The 16,595-nt window shown below is 40.1% G+C and overlaps 1 protein-coding gene across 1 annotated transcript in view; it reads right to left on the bottom strand.

The window, feature by feature from the left end:
- Positions 1–2,815: 2,815 nt before the first annotated feature.
- The window catches only part of HSD17B7 (hydroxysteroid 17-beta dehydrogenase 7), a 40,796-nt gene continuing 27,016 nt past the window's right edge, over positions 2,816–16,595 (bottom strand). Inside the window, exons 6-9 of the mRNA XM_077452623.1 lie at positions 12,839–12,943; positions 6,959–7,015; positions 3,647–3,745; positions 2,816–3,016 (exon numbers count right to left, since the gene is read on the bottom strand). Coding sequence (XP_077308749.1) covers positions 2,921–3,016; positions 3,647–3,745; positions 6,959–7,015; positions 12,839–12,943 — 357 coding nt within the window. The 3' untranslated portion in view covers positions 2,816–2,920. The remainder of the gene's footprint in view (positions 3,017–3,646; positions 3,746–6,958; positions 7,016–12,838; positions 12,944–16,595) is intronic.

Here is a 16,595-nt window from a genome sequence, read left to right as displayed (position 1 = left end):
TATTTTGCCACAACTCGTTATCGACCCTTGGATTGTTCCTGGACTATGCTTCTGCCAGATCCCAACCTGCAATTATTTGTTACTGACCTTTTGGCTTGTTTACTGATTACACTTCTGTTTGATCCCTACCTGCTACTGGACCCCAGCTTGTTCGCCTCCTGGTGGGGCGATCCTAAGGATTGCGACCTAGCGCTAACACGCAGCAAAATCCATCTCCACCATCAGGAGCTCTGATGAACACCGGTTAATACTTAGACTCCGCACCTCAGGTGAACTTGCCTCATTCACCAGGGTGACTGCTTGTAAACCTATCCTGCTAGTCAGTGGTATTTCCTCTACTGCTTTAGCAACTGGTCTTCACGCCTGACTCCTGATCGTGACTCTAATCAATTATATTTTTTAGCAGCCTTGATAATTTTTAGCAGCCAAGATTGCTATGCCCTAGAACAGCCTTGTAATCAACTTTTCCTTGCTGAAACATAAAAAATTGGATTATGCTTACGGAGAAAACAATTAATATGCTCCAAGATGAGCAATCAATGTTTGAAAAGGTTTGGAACCTCTTATCTACAAATACACATACCAGTTGAATAGTGGTAGATTGTCTGCAGGATGAAAGGTGGACTCATTATCAGCATCATGAGCGGACATAACCCTGAGTATTACCCCAGAACTTGGTTATGTTGATACTTTTCCCCACAATTCTCTTTGTTCTCTCTCATTTGATCGGCTCCAGATGGGGCGCTTTTATGTACAATACCTGGAACTTAATTTGCTCCCCATAAACACTGCATATTGTATGTTACTGAGCAGTTTGTACTTACTTCTTTCCTAGTTTTTTGTACAATTTTAACTATTGGAATGTACTATGGTATTGTATTCCTTTCTATTTGTTGAAAATAAAAAAATTATTGAAATAGAAAATGTATATAGTTAAATTTTGTTTAATAATACATTTCAGGTAAAAATTTATCCTAAAACATTTAAAGAGAATATGTAGTATTTCACCAACTGCTCCATGAGCTCATCTTAGTGCTTTTAGCTAGTTCTCAGCTACATGCATTTTTATACTTCCAATAACGTTTCTTTATCTTTACTATAGTTCTGCTGGATTCTTGGAGTGATATCATAATTTCCATCGACTGTACTATATTTGTGTTTATTCTAGAGATCAATGTAAGATTCAGCGTACATGTTTAATAAATCACTTAGATCTGGTAGAGGATTACCTGCTTCTACACATGGTAATCCTGGGTCTGAATTCAGCCTTTAGTTTGTTTACATTTTTGGAAGACTGGTGTGTCTATTTCACCTTGGCTAATCCAATTCCCATAGCTTTTCAATTTCCTAGGCTTTTGTTTAACTGGTAATAATATTTTTAATTTGCCCTTTTGTTATTCTGAGGACAATTTTTTTGCTTTACTTTAGATATAGTCTTAGTTTTCTCATAAACCCGTGCCTTTTTCATTGTGCTTCTTTCACTAACGCTATGGGGGTTATTTAAAAAAGTCAAATCCACTTTGCACTACAACTGCACTGTAAATCTGAGGGAGAGATCTGAAATGAGGGGAAGCTCTGCTGATTTTATCATCCAATCATGTGCAAGCTAAAATGCAGTTTTTTATTTTCCTTGCGAGGTCACCTTTTGCCTTTACTGATTGTTTGCAATATGCTTGCATTTAAAGTTTATTTTTTATTATGTCTAATAAGTTTGAAAAGAGTTTAATACCAAACTGTCATAATATAATTGATGCATTTTACTAGTTTGATTTTGTAGATGTGTAATGAATGTTTATTTTAGGCTAATTAGTAGTATAACGTATAGAACCCTCATGGTCAGACACACATTATTATAACCTGCTCTCCAGTTGCCTGTATGCATGGGCTAAGGAGGGAGAAGCGTACCCTACTCTCCATATCATTTTTATCTTGCATGTACCACTAGGTGAGGGCCATTATCAGCCAGAACATTTTGAAAACGTGGACCTCCTGCATACTTATTTCAGATCGGAGAATCAAATGGGTAGTTATTTGAGATTAAAGTGCCACACCTACAACTTCTGGTCCAAGCAAATATTTCTTCCATTACGAATTCAGAATATTTTATCCAAATTCATATTGGAATAAGTACCTGGATAATTGATTCTTGATGTGGGGCTCTAATCTCAGATCCATTCAGGCACAAGCCAAGAAAACTGTGGCTATCCTTTGGCATGGGGAAGCTGCTAGCCCATAATTCAGACACCCTGTCCAAATACCACCACAAATCCCTATACCAGTGGAATAACCCTGGAGTTCCAATGCCAATCTTTCTGTTTTTCCAACTCAAAAGGAGAGTGAGGCCAAGATCAGCATTACAGGAGTCTGCACCATTAAAAAAAATCAAATCGACAATAGCATTGCTTATATTTCTAAGTTTTCATGTTCCCTTTTGGGAGTTTTTACAAGTGTCTGATTCACATCTCAGTCTGCTTTTTTCACACTAATTCCTGTTTTTTGGGGATCCTGAGATATTCTGTCAGGATTGGCTTCACCATTTCTAAAGAGGCCCCCATGTTATGGACTATTACTTAGTAGGGCTCCTTAGGTTTGACCAGTCAAGCTTGGTAACAGCACGGAAAGTCTCTAGGGGTCTGGGATGAGTGATCTCTCCTTTGAGAGCAATCAGCCAATGGACATTCTGCTATTATACAAATAAGCCAGATCACTGTAAAAATAACACTTTGCTGATTGTCACATTATTACGAAGTAAAATCCCAAAAAATACAAGTTACTTTTTAATAGAAGAGTTAGGAGTAATAGTGAGAGGCCCATGTTTTAAGAATATCATTTATTTTACAAGATTTTGGACATGATTAGATAGTGAATCAAGCATAAAATACAAATTTAATGTATGGGGATTCTTGATCGTTTTTACTTTTTACCGATTTTCCAGTATAACTTTGTTTCGAACGTCCTTTTCCAACTCTACAAGCTTCTTGTAAAACAAGTCACTGCTTTCCTCATCAAGATCCATCTGAGTTAGAAAAGAAATGCAGCTGTTAGAATATGGAAAGGAGTGCTGTCATTCATTCTGACATTTACACACTCTTTTTTAAGAAATCTTTTTGTCCTGCAATTTAAAACATTTAAAGTGCTGAATTAAACAGGTTCCTGAAGGCAACCGAGTATACCATTACTTTCTATGGCTTGGTGCTTGCTTATAAACACTACAGCCAAAGTACCCATATCTTAGTAAGCCCACAAACACTGAACACAACTGTGGCAGTGCAATTCTAGTTGGGTCTGTATCTTAAATGTGTATGACAATTTACATTTTTGATGAAGGGACAAGTGGAGGCCGCATGTAGTTTCCACAGAGCCCTGCACAGGCACTCCGAATCTGTAAACTGACAGCGGTGTGCGGAGAGAGGATACACCACCCACTGTCACAGGGGGAGGGATGGTGACGGCTGCAGGTAATGGAACATGTTACATTTTATATGTTACATCCTAAATACAAGTAAAATGTTTCAAAGGGGAACTTATCCTTTAATTGAATATTCAATTATTATAAATACAAGCCTTTTTTCACCTGAAATATAGATTTCCATTTTCTACGGTAAATAAGGATTTAACTTTCCTTAGAGAAATGTAAAATACTAACCTTAAAAGGTTTAACATAACTGTTGCCTAATCCAGATGTGCAGCTGTGATATTTCTCCAGGGAGTTGAGAGATTCTGGTCTTTGGTTGAATAACCACAACTGAAAAAATATATACAAAACAATACTATTGAACAGGGAACATGGCAAAATTCACATTCTTGTAGAAGTGATCATTTTTATGAGGCAGTAAAGGTGGACCCCACCACCACAGGTGGGTGTTTGGGAGTACAAGACATCCAAAAACATCTTCGGAGCTTCCGTTCCTTGTTCTCCTCTGCAAAATGTGAACCAAAAAGTTCACAGCTAAGGACATCTTCAAGTTTAGAGCTGTCAGATTACAATGACTGTGGTAGGGTAAGAGCAGATCAGGGATTCTCTCTCCCACAATTTGCTTGAGCTAAATTTAGGAAGGAATTAGGGGTCTAAAAATGAATGCATCTAAAATATAAGTAATTAAAAAAAAAAAAATGGAAAATCCTCCCATCCAACACATATGCAAATGTAGGACACGTTTACATATGTAAACATTGATTGTGGAACACATATTGGGTATCCCTGAACTAGCCAGAGTGAAAGGAATATGAATGGAGGACAGGCAGATCCATTTGTTTTTCATCCACAGAAGCTATAACACAGCTTTGATGAATAAATGAGGTGGGTGGAAAGGGGGGGCATAGTCAGGTAGACTTGATACAGCTCCCTCATTAACCCCTGCAGCACTGAAAGATTATTGTGGGGGCTTATAAGTGGGGGAAGATTTCAACTAAACCAGGACACAGTAGAATAAAGGACACGTTAAACTGATATTAATGTCTATTATGCTTTTTATTTGAAACTAAACTTACGTTTTAATAAATGCACTCACATTGAAAAAAAGGAAAAACTTGCATTGGTAAATTTTTCTGTGTTTGAGCCTGCAAAACACTGTAACCCCGATCAATGGAACACACGTGCAATGCACAGGCTCTTGCAGAATATTTCACCTGCACTTTCAGTTGTGGAGCTGGAGAAAGTGTCAATGGACGACAAATGAGGTGATGTCACCACACTTTTGGTCCATTGAGATTTACTAGTCCCTCTGTTCCAGTGGAAAATGGGACTTGTAGTCTCAAAATTACACAGAATGTCTCTTCCCTTGGGTTTCCTGCAAGATAGCACCCCACAATTCAGGTAATTGGGGGGGGTGGTAAGGGTTGCGAAATGGCACCATTTGCATGTTACACCCTAAATATGGGTATAACATAACACATACTGTAAAAGTTGGAATTAACCTTAAACTAGCAAAGGGTGCTCATTCTTTAAACAGCTAGTTTGGAATTGTTTTTTTGGGGGGGGGGGGGATTTTGGGAATGGCCAATGTAGAGAACATTTCTATAAACAAATGTCAATCAGTGCATTTGTAAATTGAATTGTTTAGAGGTGTCTGCACAATCATGCATGAAATGCATTCAGAAGCAGCCACAGGTTCCCTTAACCTCCCTGGCGGTACGATTATTTCGGATTTTAGGTGCTAAAAGCGGTACCATTATTTTGCATGAAAATTTGGCGTTTTATATTGTAGTCCTGCAATTCTTAGGAATAACTCTCTTAAATCTGTCCAAACCAGAGTCTAGCAGACATCCCGGGTATGATAAAGTTTGAAAAATTAAATCATAAATTATAATATAATAAATAATTATAAATAATTGTACCAAATAATAATATAACAATAATAAAAATTATTCAATAATGTAATCAAATCAAAAACACTGAAATTTGCTCAGTTGCAGAATTGTCACTGTCATTACTTTTCAGTATTTGATGACGGATCTCCCCACAAATCGCTATCGCTCAATTCTGCGAGTGATTCTAATTTATTATCGCTGTTTTCTAGCTGGTCTAAAATCATTTTTGATGTACAGTGACAGTTTTGGTTGCTATGGGCAATCTCCAGTTTCCAGGCATAAAGAACAGTTTTTATTATATAAAACTGCATGCAGGACACTGGGCAGACCACTAGGGACAACGGGGATGTGAAATATTTACATACAGCAATGTAATCTGTAAGATTACATTATACTGTATGTTTACTGTTTGTTTCACTTTTTGAATTTGGCGCCGATCTCCGTCCCCGTGCGTCGCAACGCTCGCAGGGCACGGAGATCGGCGATGTAATGCATCGAGCGAGACACGGCTCGCTCGTACAGCGGGGAGACAACGCTGGATCCGAGGGAGAAGGTAAGTAAACCTCCTCCTGGATCCAGCGATGCAGTCCCGAGTCTGACTCGGGGATACTGCTCTTGGTATAAAAAATCCACCCCGAGTCAGACTCGGGAATACCGTCAGGGGGGTTAATTGTTAAACCTTGCCAGTCATCCCTCTGTAATAACTAATATGATAAATATTATAATAACTGATATTACACACTGAGAAGAAAGCTGGAAACTTTGTTGTCTATGAAGATCCTAACTCAGTTCCCAATGACAATGTCATTAGCCTCTTTATTTTCTAATAATGTATAAGAATACAAAATTAAATAAATATTTGCTCAACTAGGAGTACATAATTATTGCTGAACCCTTTCGCTGTCACCAATGAAAGGTATAGGATGGCACAGAACAGCTTCCAGCTGGTCAGGTCAGTAAACCTTACATTGGTTGAATTCCATCTTCTGCTATAAGCTTATGAACTTACAGTGCTTTCTGTTCACTCTTCGGAGCATCTGTGGCTCCACCCTAAAGTACAGCATCCAGGTCCTAATTTGAAAGGTGTGCTGCCCCAAATGCCTGGCAAATCAGGACCTGTGGCTGTGGCATTTTAGCTTGCACATGATTGGATGATAAAAAAAAAGCAGAGCTTGCCTTCATTTCAGATCTACCCCTCAGATTTACAGCGACTGAACTTCCAAGTGCACTTGAAGTGCAAAGTGGATTTGCCTTTCGTAAATAACCCCCTAAACCTTGTATGTTATCTTGTGTTCTCATTACCATGTAAAGTGGTAAAAAAATTGGAAAAATTGCAAAAAATGGTCTTGCCAGCTGAGTATAAAAGAGGAGCATAGGGTCTGGAAGTAAAAGGGTTAATATACAAATTATTTACAGCGGGAGGATATATATACATAAACAAGCATATTTGTACATATAGGGAATTCTGTTGCAGATTTTATGTCATTTGTTTTACCATTAGAGCAGACGAAAGATAGGTTATTTACGAAAGGCAAATCCACTTTGCACTCAGATTTACAGCACTGAATTTCCAAGTGCACTTCCAGTGCAAAGTGGATTTGCCTTTTGTAAATAACCCCCATAGTATTTATATCCTTGTTTTACTTACCAGAGCCTCTGCTCCATTATATGGTGAAATAGTGAACGAATTTGTAAACACGCGGATCTGCATAAATAAAAAATACAGTTCTATTAGATGATACAATGCTTTCAGTTCGATTCCTACACACTCATGATGTTTTGCTATAATAGAAACAATTATCCTGAATGAGTCTAGGCTATGATGGGTTCTGTTACTATTGCAATTACTCAACTACCGTGCATAATTACAGAGGCTAATAGTAGTTCTATACAATGCAGAAAGAGTCAACAGCCCTTAGCCCTAATATACAGACAATACTAATTTAAATCTATTTCCAATAAGTAAATAAACAGGGGTCTAAGTATGTCACCAGGTGGAAATATATGGATTAGCAAGGAAAGGGTCTCTGGAAAAACTTGATTGGTATGTCCTCAGACACCCTCTATTCTTTACACCTCCTCCCTTGGTCAGTTAATAACCTCCCAATGCCTCCAATACCATCTCTATGCTGATGACACCAAAATCTATCTCCCTGCTCCTCAGCTCAACCCTTCAGTCATCATCATGTGCATCATTATTTTACTAACTGACATATCAGTATGGATCTCACAAGACTTCCCAAAACTGATCTCATAATATTTTCTTCCCTGGTTCCCCCTCCTCAGACTTTTCTATCAAGATCAATGGCACAACTGTATCCCCCTCACTCATTTAAGGGTACACGGTGTAATCCTCAATTTTGAATTCTTCTTTCAGCCTCAAATACAATCACTTTTCTAATCTTGCCATTTTACCTCCGTAACATTTCCAAAATATGCCCCTTCTTAACCAATGACACCACCAATCTACTAATTCACTTCCTCGTTATCTCTTGCCTAGACTATTGCAACTTGATTGGCCAAACAGAACTGCACTGTCAACAAAGGCTTGTCATTTCTTAAACATATTGCAGGACAATTTCATGGAACAGAGGGTGGAAGCCCCAATGTGGAAAAATGCACTGTTGGATTTAATCATTTCAAACAACACAGCCCTTATAACAAATGTGCAAGTTAAAGAAAACTTGCGTAATGGTGATCATGGTGTAATAACATTTGCCATAAACTACAGGAAAGAATAGCATGTTGATATGAAAGGAAATTACAATTTCAAAAAAGAAAACTTCAATAAGCGGTGAACCTTACTGGACAACGCTCAGTGGGACCAAATATTTGCAAAAAGGAGGACACAAGGCAAGTTCAAGTGCTTTAAGATGAATTAAACAAGTGCATTAGTCATTGTATTCCATTGGGTAACAAGCATAAAATAACAAAATAAAAACTATTTGGCTAAATACTAGTGTAAAAAAAAATATATGAAGAAACAGGCCTTTGAAGGATAAGTTCACCTTTGTAAAAAAAAAATCAAAAATACACATCTTTTTGCAGGTAAAAAAAAAAGTCCATTTATTATTATTTTTACTATGAGGCCACAAAGCATTAAACTCGCTATTAGAATATCGCGGGTGCCATGCAGGGTTCTTGCAGACAGTGTGTGTAAGCTGTTTGCTCGTACCTTATATGAGCAGGCAGTTACACTCTGACAGGAAGACTCAATGAAATATCTAGAGCAGCGTTTCTCAACTCCAGTCCTCAAGTACCCCCAACAGGCAATCTTTTTAGGATTTCTCTCAGATAAAACGGCTGTGGTAATTACTAAGGCAGTGAAACTGATCAAATCACCTGTACAAAATAATGGGAAGCCTGAAAACATGACCTGCTGGGGGTACATGAGGACTGGAGTTGAGAAACATTGACCTAGAGCACTCAAGAGTGCCCTGGTAGTTGAGAACTACAAACTGACCGCCGCAAAGGTTCTCAGATTCACAAAGCACTGTGAATGAATGACACGGCCACATTTTTTTTTAGTTGTGACAGCAAGCGGGAGTTGGTGCATTTGTAACATGTTACATGGTACACCCTGTATATGGGTATAACATGTAACATGTTACAAAATGTGAACTTATCCTTCGTAGAAGGGACACCCTCGGCACTCCAGATTTTCAAGGAATACAACAAAAAAAATTGCAAGGGAGCAATCAGGGTGGCTTTAAATAGAGTACAAAAAAATATTGCTACAACAAGTAAAAATCATTTTTCAAATCTATAAATAGAAAGGCTATGAAAGAACAGATAAGCCCCATAAACAGATGAACAGGAGAAGCTGGTCACAAAACAGGGAAAGGCAGATGTATTGTATTTTTTTTACTGTATTGTATTTCTTTTATATTGTGAAGTGCAGAGCAAAATGTTGGTGATATATAAATCCTGTAAAATAATAATAATAATTTTTTCTCTTCAGTTTTTACAGAAGAAAAATATGGGTTTGATGTTTCAGTGCAGATACTGCAGTGGTTGACTGAAATCCAGGTACAAACGAGACTAGAGAAACTTAATGTGGATGTAAACCCAAATTTTATTTATTTATTTCGGCTTGTAACTTGTACAGTATAGGACTTCGTATCATCTGTGCCCAGTCTTGCCACTAAGAGCTAATCTCTGAGCAATCTTAGCTTTTTTCAGTGAGATAAAAACAGACAGAGAAATACCAGTCAGCCCCCCACTGTGACAGGTGATTTACATATCTCATGCACAAGTCTTAGAGAGGGATTATGTGTAATTCTCATCCCCTCCTCCTTTCTTCTCCAGCTCTCCCAGGATTGACTGCTTCACACCTCAGCATGATTGGGCATGCTAAAGTCATGTGGTTTTGACTGGATGTTAGTGATCATAGCAGAAGTTCAGTGTAAGAAAGACACAGGAGAAAATTCATGTTGACAACGGGAGTGTAGAGGTGGGCAGGGAGTCTACTGACTCCACCGACCGAGCTCTGGACAACAGACCCACCCACAGAATCTGCAGTTTTTTGGGTCTCATAACAGACAGGGGGGAGACATTTGACATTTAAGGATTCATGCAGGAGGCATATATATCCTTATAGATAACCACTATGGCAGTAGTTTAGAAAGGATGAGAGTGGGTTGACACCCACTTTAATGTGAACAAATCATCAGAGACATAGCAGTAGTAAAGTCTTGTTCAGTATTTTAAAAAATTGTCCCCCATGCAGGTTTAGGTGATAATGTGTTAGTATGGACTGCATACCAGTACATTATGACAGACTTACCTAGCAGACAGAACCCTCCAGCGCTGCACTGTCATAGCTCTCGCTGGCCTATGGCGGCTTCCATCTTTTCCCAGTCTTCCTTCGGGGGTTCCCTATCTTCACCCCCTTGAATGGCCGGGCTGCAGGTGACATCACTCACGCGCATGCATGCGGTAGTCACATTACCATGGCACAGAGAGTGGGCAGAAAATGTGGTCCGAGCCACGCATGTGTGGCTCAGATCACATTACCTGCTGACATGCAGGGGGGACATTTATGACAGAAGAGACCTTCAGGGTCTCTTCTGTTAAACAAATCCTGTCAGCGGATTTTAGATTTCAGGACTTTACTACCACTTTAAGGAACTTAGCTCAGGTATAGCCAAGCAGTAATTTTTAATGACACCTTACTGACTGGAATAGTACCAACTGATTGACGTAGAGCCAATATTGTACCAGTTTTCAAAAAAGGATTGCGTTGTATATCAGGAATCCACAGACCAATAACCCTAACATCAATAGTATGTAAGGTACTCTATAAAGAAATTTGTCAGTGATAAAAGGTATTTAAAAAGATGACCAGAACAGATTTATGAATTTTTCGTTCTATGAGGAAGTAAGAAATTGGATGGTGGAAGTCCAGTGGATATAGTTTATCTAGATTTTGCAAAAGCATTTGATACTGTATCTCATAAACATTTACTCTATAAAATAAGGTTTGTTGGAGTTGATGAAATTGTATGTACATAGATTGTTAACCGGTTACACAAATAGGTCTCACGAATGACAAATTCTTTAAATGGACTAAAGTTGTGAGTGGTATCCCGCAGGGTTCTGTCTTGGGGACAATGTTGTTCAGTTGGTCTATTAATGATTTAGAACAGTGGTGGTCAACTTTCCCAATATGGATGGCCTCAAGTCCAGCAATAAACATCACTAAAGAACCACACATACAAATCTGTAAACATTGTCAGAGATAACAGACACAATACAAGAGATGGTCAGAGACTATGGAAGTGATACAAGAGATGTTCAAAAACTGTAGATAAAATACAAGAGATGGCCAGACTGAGGACAAAATACAGGAGATGGCCAGAGACTGCAGACATGATACAAGAGATGATCAGGACCGGAACATGCTGCAAGAATCCATCAGAGGTTGAAAATAAGAGCTTGATTTCAGTGTTTACTGATGATATCAAACTATGCAGAGAAATAACTTTGACACAGGATATAGCATCATTACAAGAAGACCTTGACAAAATAGGAGGTTGTGCAGCTACATGACAGATGAGGTTCATTATTAATAAATGTAAAGTTATGCTAATGGGTGCCAAAAAACACATGCAAAATACACAATAGGAGAGGTTCCCCTAGAACAGGGATATGCAATTAGCGGACCTCCAACTGTTGCAAAACTACAAGTCTCATCATGCCTCTGCCTCTGGGTGTCATGCTTGTGGCTGTCAGAGTCTTGCTATCCCTCATGGGACTTGTAGTTGTGCAACAGCTGGAGGTCCGCTAATTGCATATCCTTGCCCCAGAAGTATCAGTGATAGAAAAGGACCTGGGGAGTAACTTGTCAATAGCATGCGATGCCAAGCCACAGCTAACGAAATACTGTCATGCATTAAAAAGGGCAAACATTCAACAGATCCTGTAAATCTACTCCTACAAAACACTGGTTTCGGCCTCATCTTCAATATGCAGTTCAGTTTTGGTCACAAATCCTCAGGGAATAGGTTGTTGAATTAGAAAGAGTTTAACGAAGGGCAACAAAATTAGTAAGGAGGATGGAGGAACTCGGCTATGAGGATTGATTACATAGATTGTAGTTATTCACTCTGGAGAAAAGGCACTTAATAGGGGATATGATTACAATGTACAATGCTCCCTTCACTGCCCTTATCCTCCCTGGAATCTACACCCTGAAAAGTGAACTTTCTGTGATCCCACCTCACCTTCTCTATGTTTTATGACGTGCTGCATCTTTCAAATTAGAAGTGGACTCACTGGTGACCTGTAGTCCCAACTCCTCAGCCCAGGGATGCAGCCAAACTCAACTTTACTTCTTTCCATGTGAGTGGATATCTCCTTGGTGGCAGCAATGACAGACTCACCTATTCCTTCCTTGACGTTTGCCTCTGGTCTATTAAGGACCACACATTGTCATATTGAGGTATCTGAGCATTGCACCTTTTATTTGTTAAATATCTAACGTTCGCACAGACATTTAGCCATGCTGCAAATCCCAGTGACAAGAATGTACGGATTCTTCTGTGGCTGGGATTGACACACAAAATGATCACTGCAGGTATTCACCGGTTGTGCAGTCATGGATAGCTGGGGCCCCCAACAGCCTGCCGTTGCACTGTACAGGCTTGGAAACCGCAGATATCTGTTTGCAGCTTTCAATCCTAGCTACAGGAATCAGTGGATTCACTTACAGCATCACTAAATGCCAGTGCAAATGCAGCCTAAGGCACACAAAAAACAAATCAGTTCCACCAAAACTTCAACCTCACAATCATCATCGCCATTACACAGATTAAAGCAATTCTTTTGGCATCTTGAAAGTGTCCCTCCAGGTATCTGCACACTTAATCCCAGAGAGCTTTTATTACGCAGTTCAACGTGCCGAATACATAGATCATACAGGAATACTGCACCTTTAAAACGATGTAAGGAGCGTGTGTATTGTTAGTTTGTTTCCAAGGAACACAATAAAATGTACAGTATAAACGTGTATGTTTATTTTACTCACCAGCCACATAATAGGCATGATTAAAGTCCAGAAGAATGAAGGCAAGATCCCATATGTAAGATTTGTCATAACAAGTCCAGGACACACCACACTAGAATAAATGCCCTGCAGGGAAGATTATCATGCAACAGGTGCAAAAGGAAAAAAAATATATATATATTATTAGAGTTTATGTCAGAACAAAAAATATTTACCTATATTTTATCCATTTAAAGATCCTGCAAATACAGAAAACTACCTGTTGATTTACCAGAAATGAACTCAACTCATAATTCCTATTTTGGGCAGACAGCACACAGCATATTTGTGGTGTCAGCCCTGCCTCCTGGGCCTCTGCTAAACTACTTCATGCTTCCCCTATCTTATTCTATGCAACACACAATTTCTAATTATTCTTTAGTCCCAAGACATGAACTGGAAAGGCAAATTAGGCTTCTTGAGATAACAGGAAATTTGTACAGGACAGCTCTGAATTTCTAACATGATCAACAGGTATTTTTTTCAACTTATTGAACAGATATAACAAAACAACTTTAATGGTGTATTTAACAGAGCAAAGAGGGAGCAATTAAAGCAGGGCTCCACTCAAAAGGGAAAGCTCCACTTGTTCACACCCTTCCCCCTGGTTTTGACAGGTACCCGCTCCCGCTTCCTGGTAAGATCACCGCAGGGCAATCTACGTCATGTCTGGTCCCTGCTCCTTCCCCCCGCTGCCTTCTGGGTCCTATGGTGTCCCGGAAGACAGCAGGACCATTCAGAAAGTGCAGCGTGACAGGCACATGTGCAGTAGGAAACCGGCTGTGAAGCCTGAAGGCTTTACTGCCGCTTTCGCTTACTTGCAATGCCAGTGCCTGCACACAAGGCCAGTGGACGAATCAGCTTGGGGTGCTCACATCATGGGATCCCTGGACAGGTAAGTGTCCTTATATTAACCACTTGCCGACCGACTCACGCCGATATACATCAGCAAAGTGGCACGGGTGCGCAAAACGACGTATCCGTATGTCAGTTCGTTATCAGTGGCTATCGAGTGCACGCACACCCACCACGTGGATCCCGCTGGCTCTATACCTGCCGGTGGCCTGTGTTCGTGGCACAGAGAGTCAGAACGGGGAGATGTAAACAAGGCATTTTCCTGCTCTGCCTAGCAACATGACAGGGATCTACTGCTCCCAGTAATAGGCCACATTATTACACTGTAACTGCTCTAGGCAGAAATGGCAATAAGCTGTGTGACCAGAGGTGTGTTGTAACATTTGGCCATCCACCCAAGGCTCTGAGTAGTTAAGTTTTTGCACCAAATTTGAAAAGTTTACACTACAAAGTGATTACATTCATAACATAGCCTACAGTAACAGTCAGATTTACAGGGAGATCCTTTCATACCTATCCATGACAATAGACTGTATAAAAAATCCAGGCTTCGCCTATCATGGTGGGAAAACCCCTGAGGGGTCTTCAGGGACTGGGTTCCATAGCGATGAACTGGCCCTAGACCTGTATAGCATCCTGTGGCTGACTAAATGCTTGCTCCAAGTATCAAGGTGAGTTCCAATGAAGGATCCAGTGCACGAAGCAATATTACAGGCCGTTCCTACAGTGTGGGTCTGGGTACGGCTTTTTTCAGAGCCTACAATGATTATTCAGTTTTCGATGTCTATGTAATCATTACATAGGGGGCCAGTTATAAAAACATTTGTTTCATACACATTCGCAGTAGCGGATTGAGATCAGGCTTAGGTAAGTATACAGAGGGGTGATATAAACACTGGAACATTTTTTTACCTTAAAGTGGTTATAAACCTTACACAAGAAATATGAGAAAAACATATCCTTCTATAGCATGTACTTGTCTCAATTAAGAGTACTAATGCCGAGTACACACGACCGTTTTTTCTGTCAGAATAAACTCTGACGGTCTTTCCAACGGAGTTCCGCTGAAACGGACTTGTTTACACACGATCACACCAAAGTCTGTTTGTTTAGAATGTGTTCGTTTAGAATGCGATGACGTATGGCGGGACTAGAAAAAGGAAGTTCAATAGCCAGTAGCCAATAGCTTCACTTGCGTAGTTTTTGGTCCGTCGGAACAGCATACAGACGAAAGGTTTTTCCCATAGGAATTGATTCTGTCGGAAAGATTTTAAACATGTTCTATTTTTAGGTCCGTCAGAATTTTTGAAAAAAAAGTCAGATGAAGCCCACACACGATCGGAATATCCGATGAAATGATTCCGTCTGACCTTTTCTGCCGGAAAGTCCAGTCGTGTGCATAAGTGTCATGTATGTCCTTGGCTTTATCTTTGTATGTATGTCTTTGGCTGCTATTGGTATGAATCACTTCTCACAATTTTTCCTGACACAAAATGGTGACGGGGAGGGAGCTCCAGTAGATTGACAGCCTCAGCTCTGTTCCTGTGAGCTGTGTGGAGGGGGTGTGTCCCTTCCATCCAATCAGCACTCAGACCTCTCCTCACTGAGCTCTGCAGAGTGTAATGTCGGCTCTCCGCTCCATTACAGAGTGCAATGTCAGCACTTTGAATGGATGTACAGGAGTGAAGACTGCAGATACACAGGTACAACTTATGTAGGAGGATTTGTTTCATCTCTGTATATCACCTGATTATATACATGGATAGGAGGACACACCTATCTTTCCAATCAGGCAGGCCCTTGCACTATATTAGCGGTGGCCAACCCACTGGCTGTATGTGGCCCCAGAGAGTTTAGAATATGGACATAGCAAATATAGCAGCTGTGGCAGTCTAAATTGACAAGTCAGGCAAATGCACACCGGGAGAGTTTTTGGGGATGCTGTGCAAACCTAGTTTATGGGTGAAGGGTGTGTGTGTGTTACTGAGGTCAGTGCAGGATGTGTATGCTAATGCGGTCAGATGGTAAACTCATTCCTGTGCCTTACTGGTGTCTCTGTCCCAAATCTACATACCAGAAAGTGATAAAGCTTTCTAAGAAATACAGCAAGGCCTTTTCTAAAAACTGTAACCCCTTCTGGACCGCACCATGCAAATATATAGCGGCAGGGCGGCACCCCTGGGCGAAATCACGTACCTGTATGTGATTTCGTGCACTGGGTCTGGGGTGCGTGCGTGCCGCCGCCGCCCCACTCCTGCTGTGATTGGACACAGCTGGAGCCAATCAGCGGTTACCAGCGGACCCGCTGTTCGCCGACACCTTGCGATAATTTTCAGGAGAGCCAGAACGGCGATCTGCCTATGTAAACAAGGCGGACCGCTGTTCTGTGAGAGGAGAAGATGGAGATCTTGCATTTCTGCTAAGCAGGAACACGGATCTCTGTCTTCCCCCCGTGAAAGCATTTCCCACAGTTAGAAAGCACTCCCTAGGAGCACACTTAACCCTTTGATCGCCCTTGAAGTCAGTCCCTTCCCTGCCAGTGTCATTAGTACAGTGATAGTGCATTTTTGCTAGCACTGATCACTGTATTGGTATCCCTGGTCCTCAAAAAATGTCAATGGCGCAGTCCTGCTAAAAATCACTGATTGCCGTCATTACTAGTAAAAACAATAATAAAAAAAATCTATAAATATATCCAGTAGTTTGTAGACATTACAACTTCTGTGCAAACCAATTAATATATGCCTATTGGGATTTTTTTTTTACAAAAAACATGTAGCAGCACACATATTGGCCAAAATTGATGAATAAATTAGATTTTTTTTTAATTTTTTTATTGGGTTTGTTTTATAGCATTAAGTAAAAAATATATATATTTTTTTCC

The sequence above is a fragment of the Lithobates pipiens genome, unplaced genomic scaffold (assembly GCF_037356315.1).
Source record: "Lithobates pipiens isolate NorthernLeopardFrog02 unplaced genomic scaffold, aLitPip1_a1.2 Scaffold_23, whole genome shotgun sequence".
Taxonomy (NCBI): Eukaryota; Metazoa; Chordata; class Amphibia; order Anura; family Ranidae; genus Lithobates; species Lithobates pipiens.
Note: the sequence above shows the minus strand (reverse complement) of the source record. Positions and strands in the feature narration are given on the sequence as shown.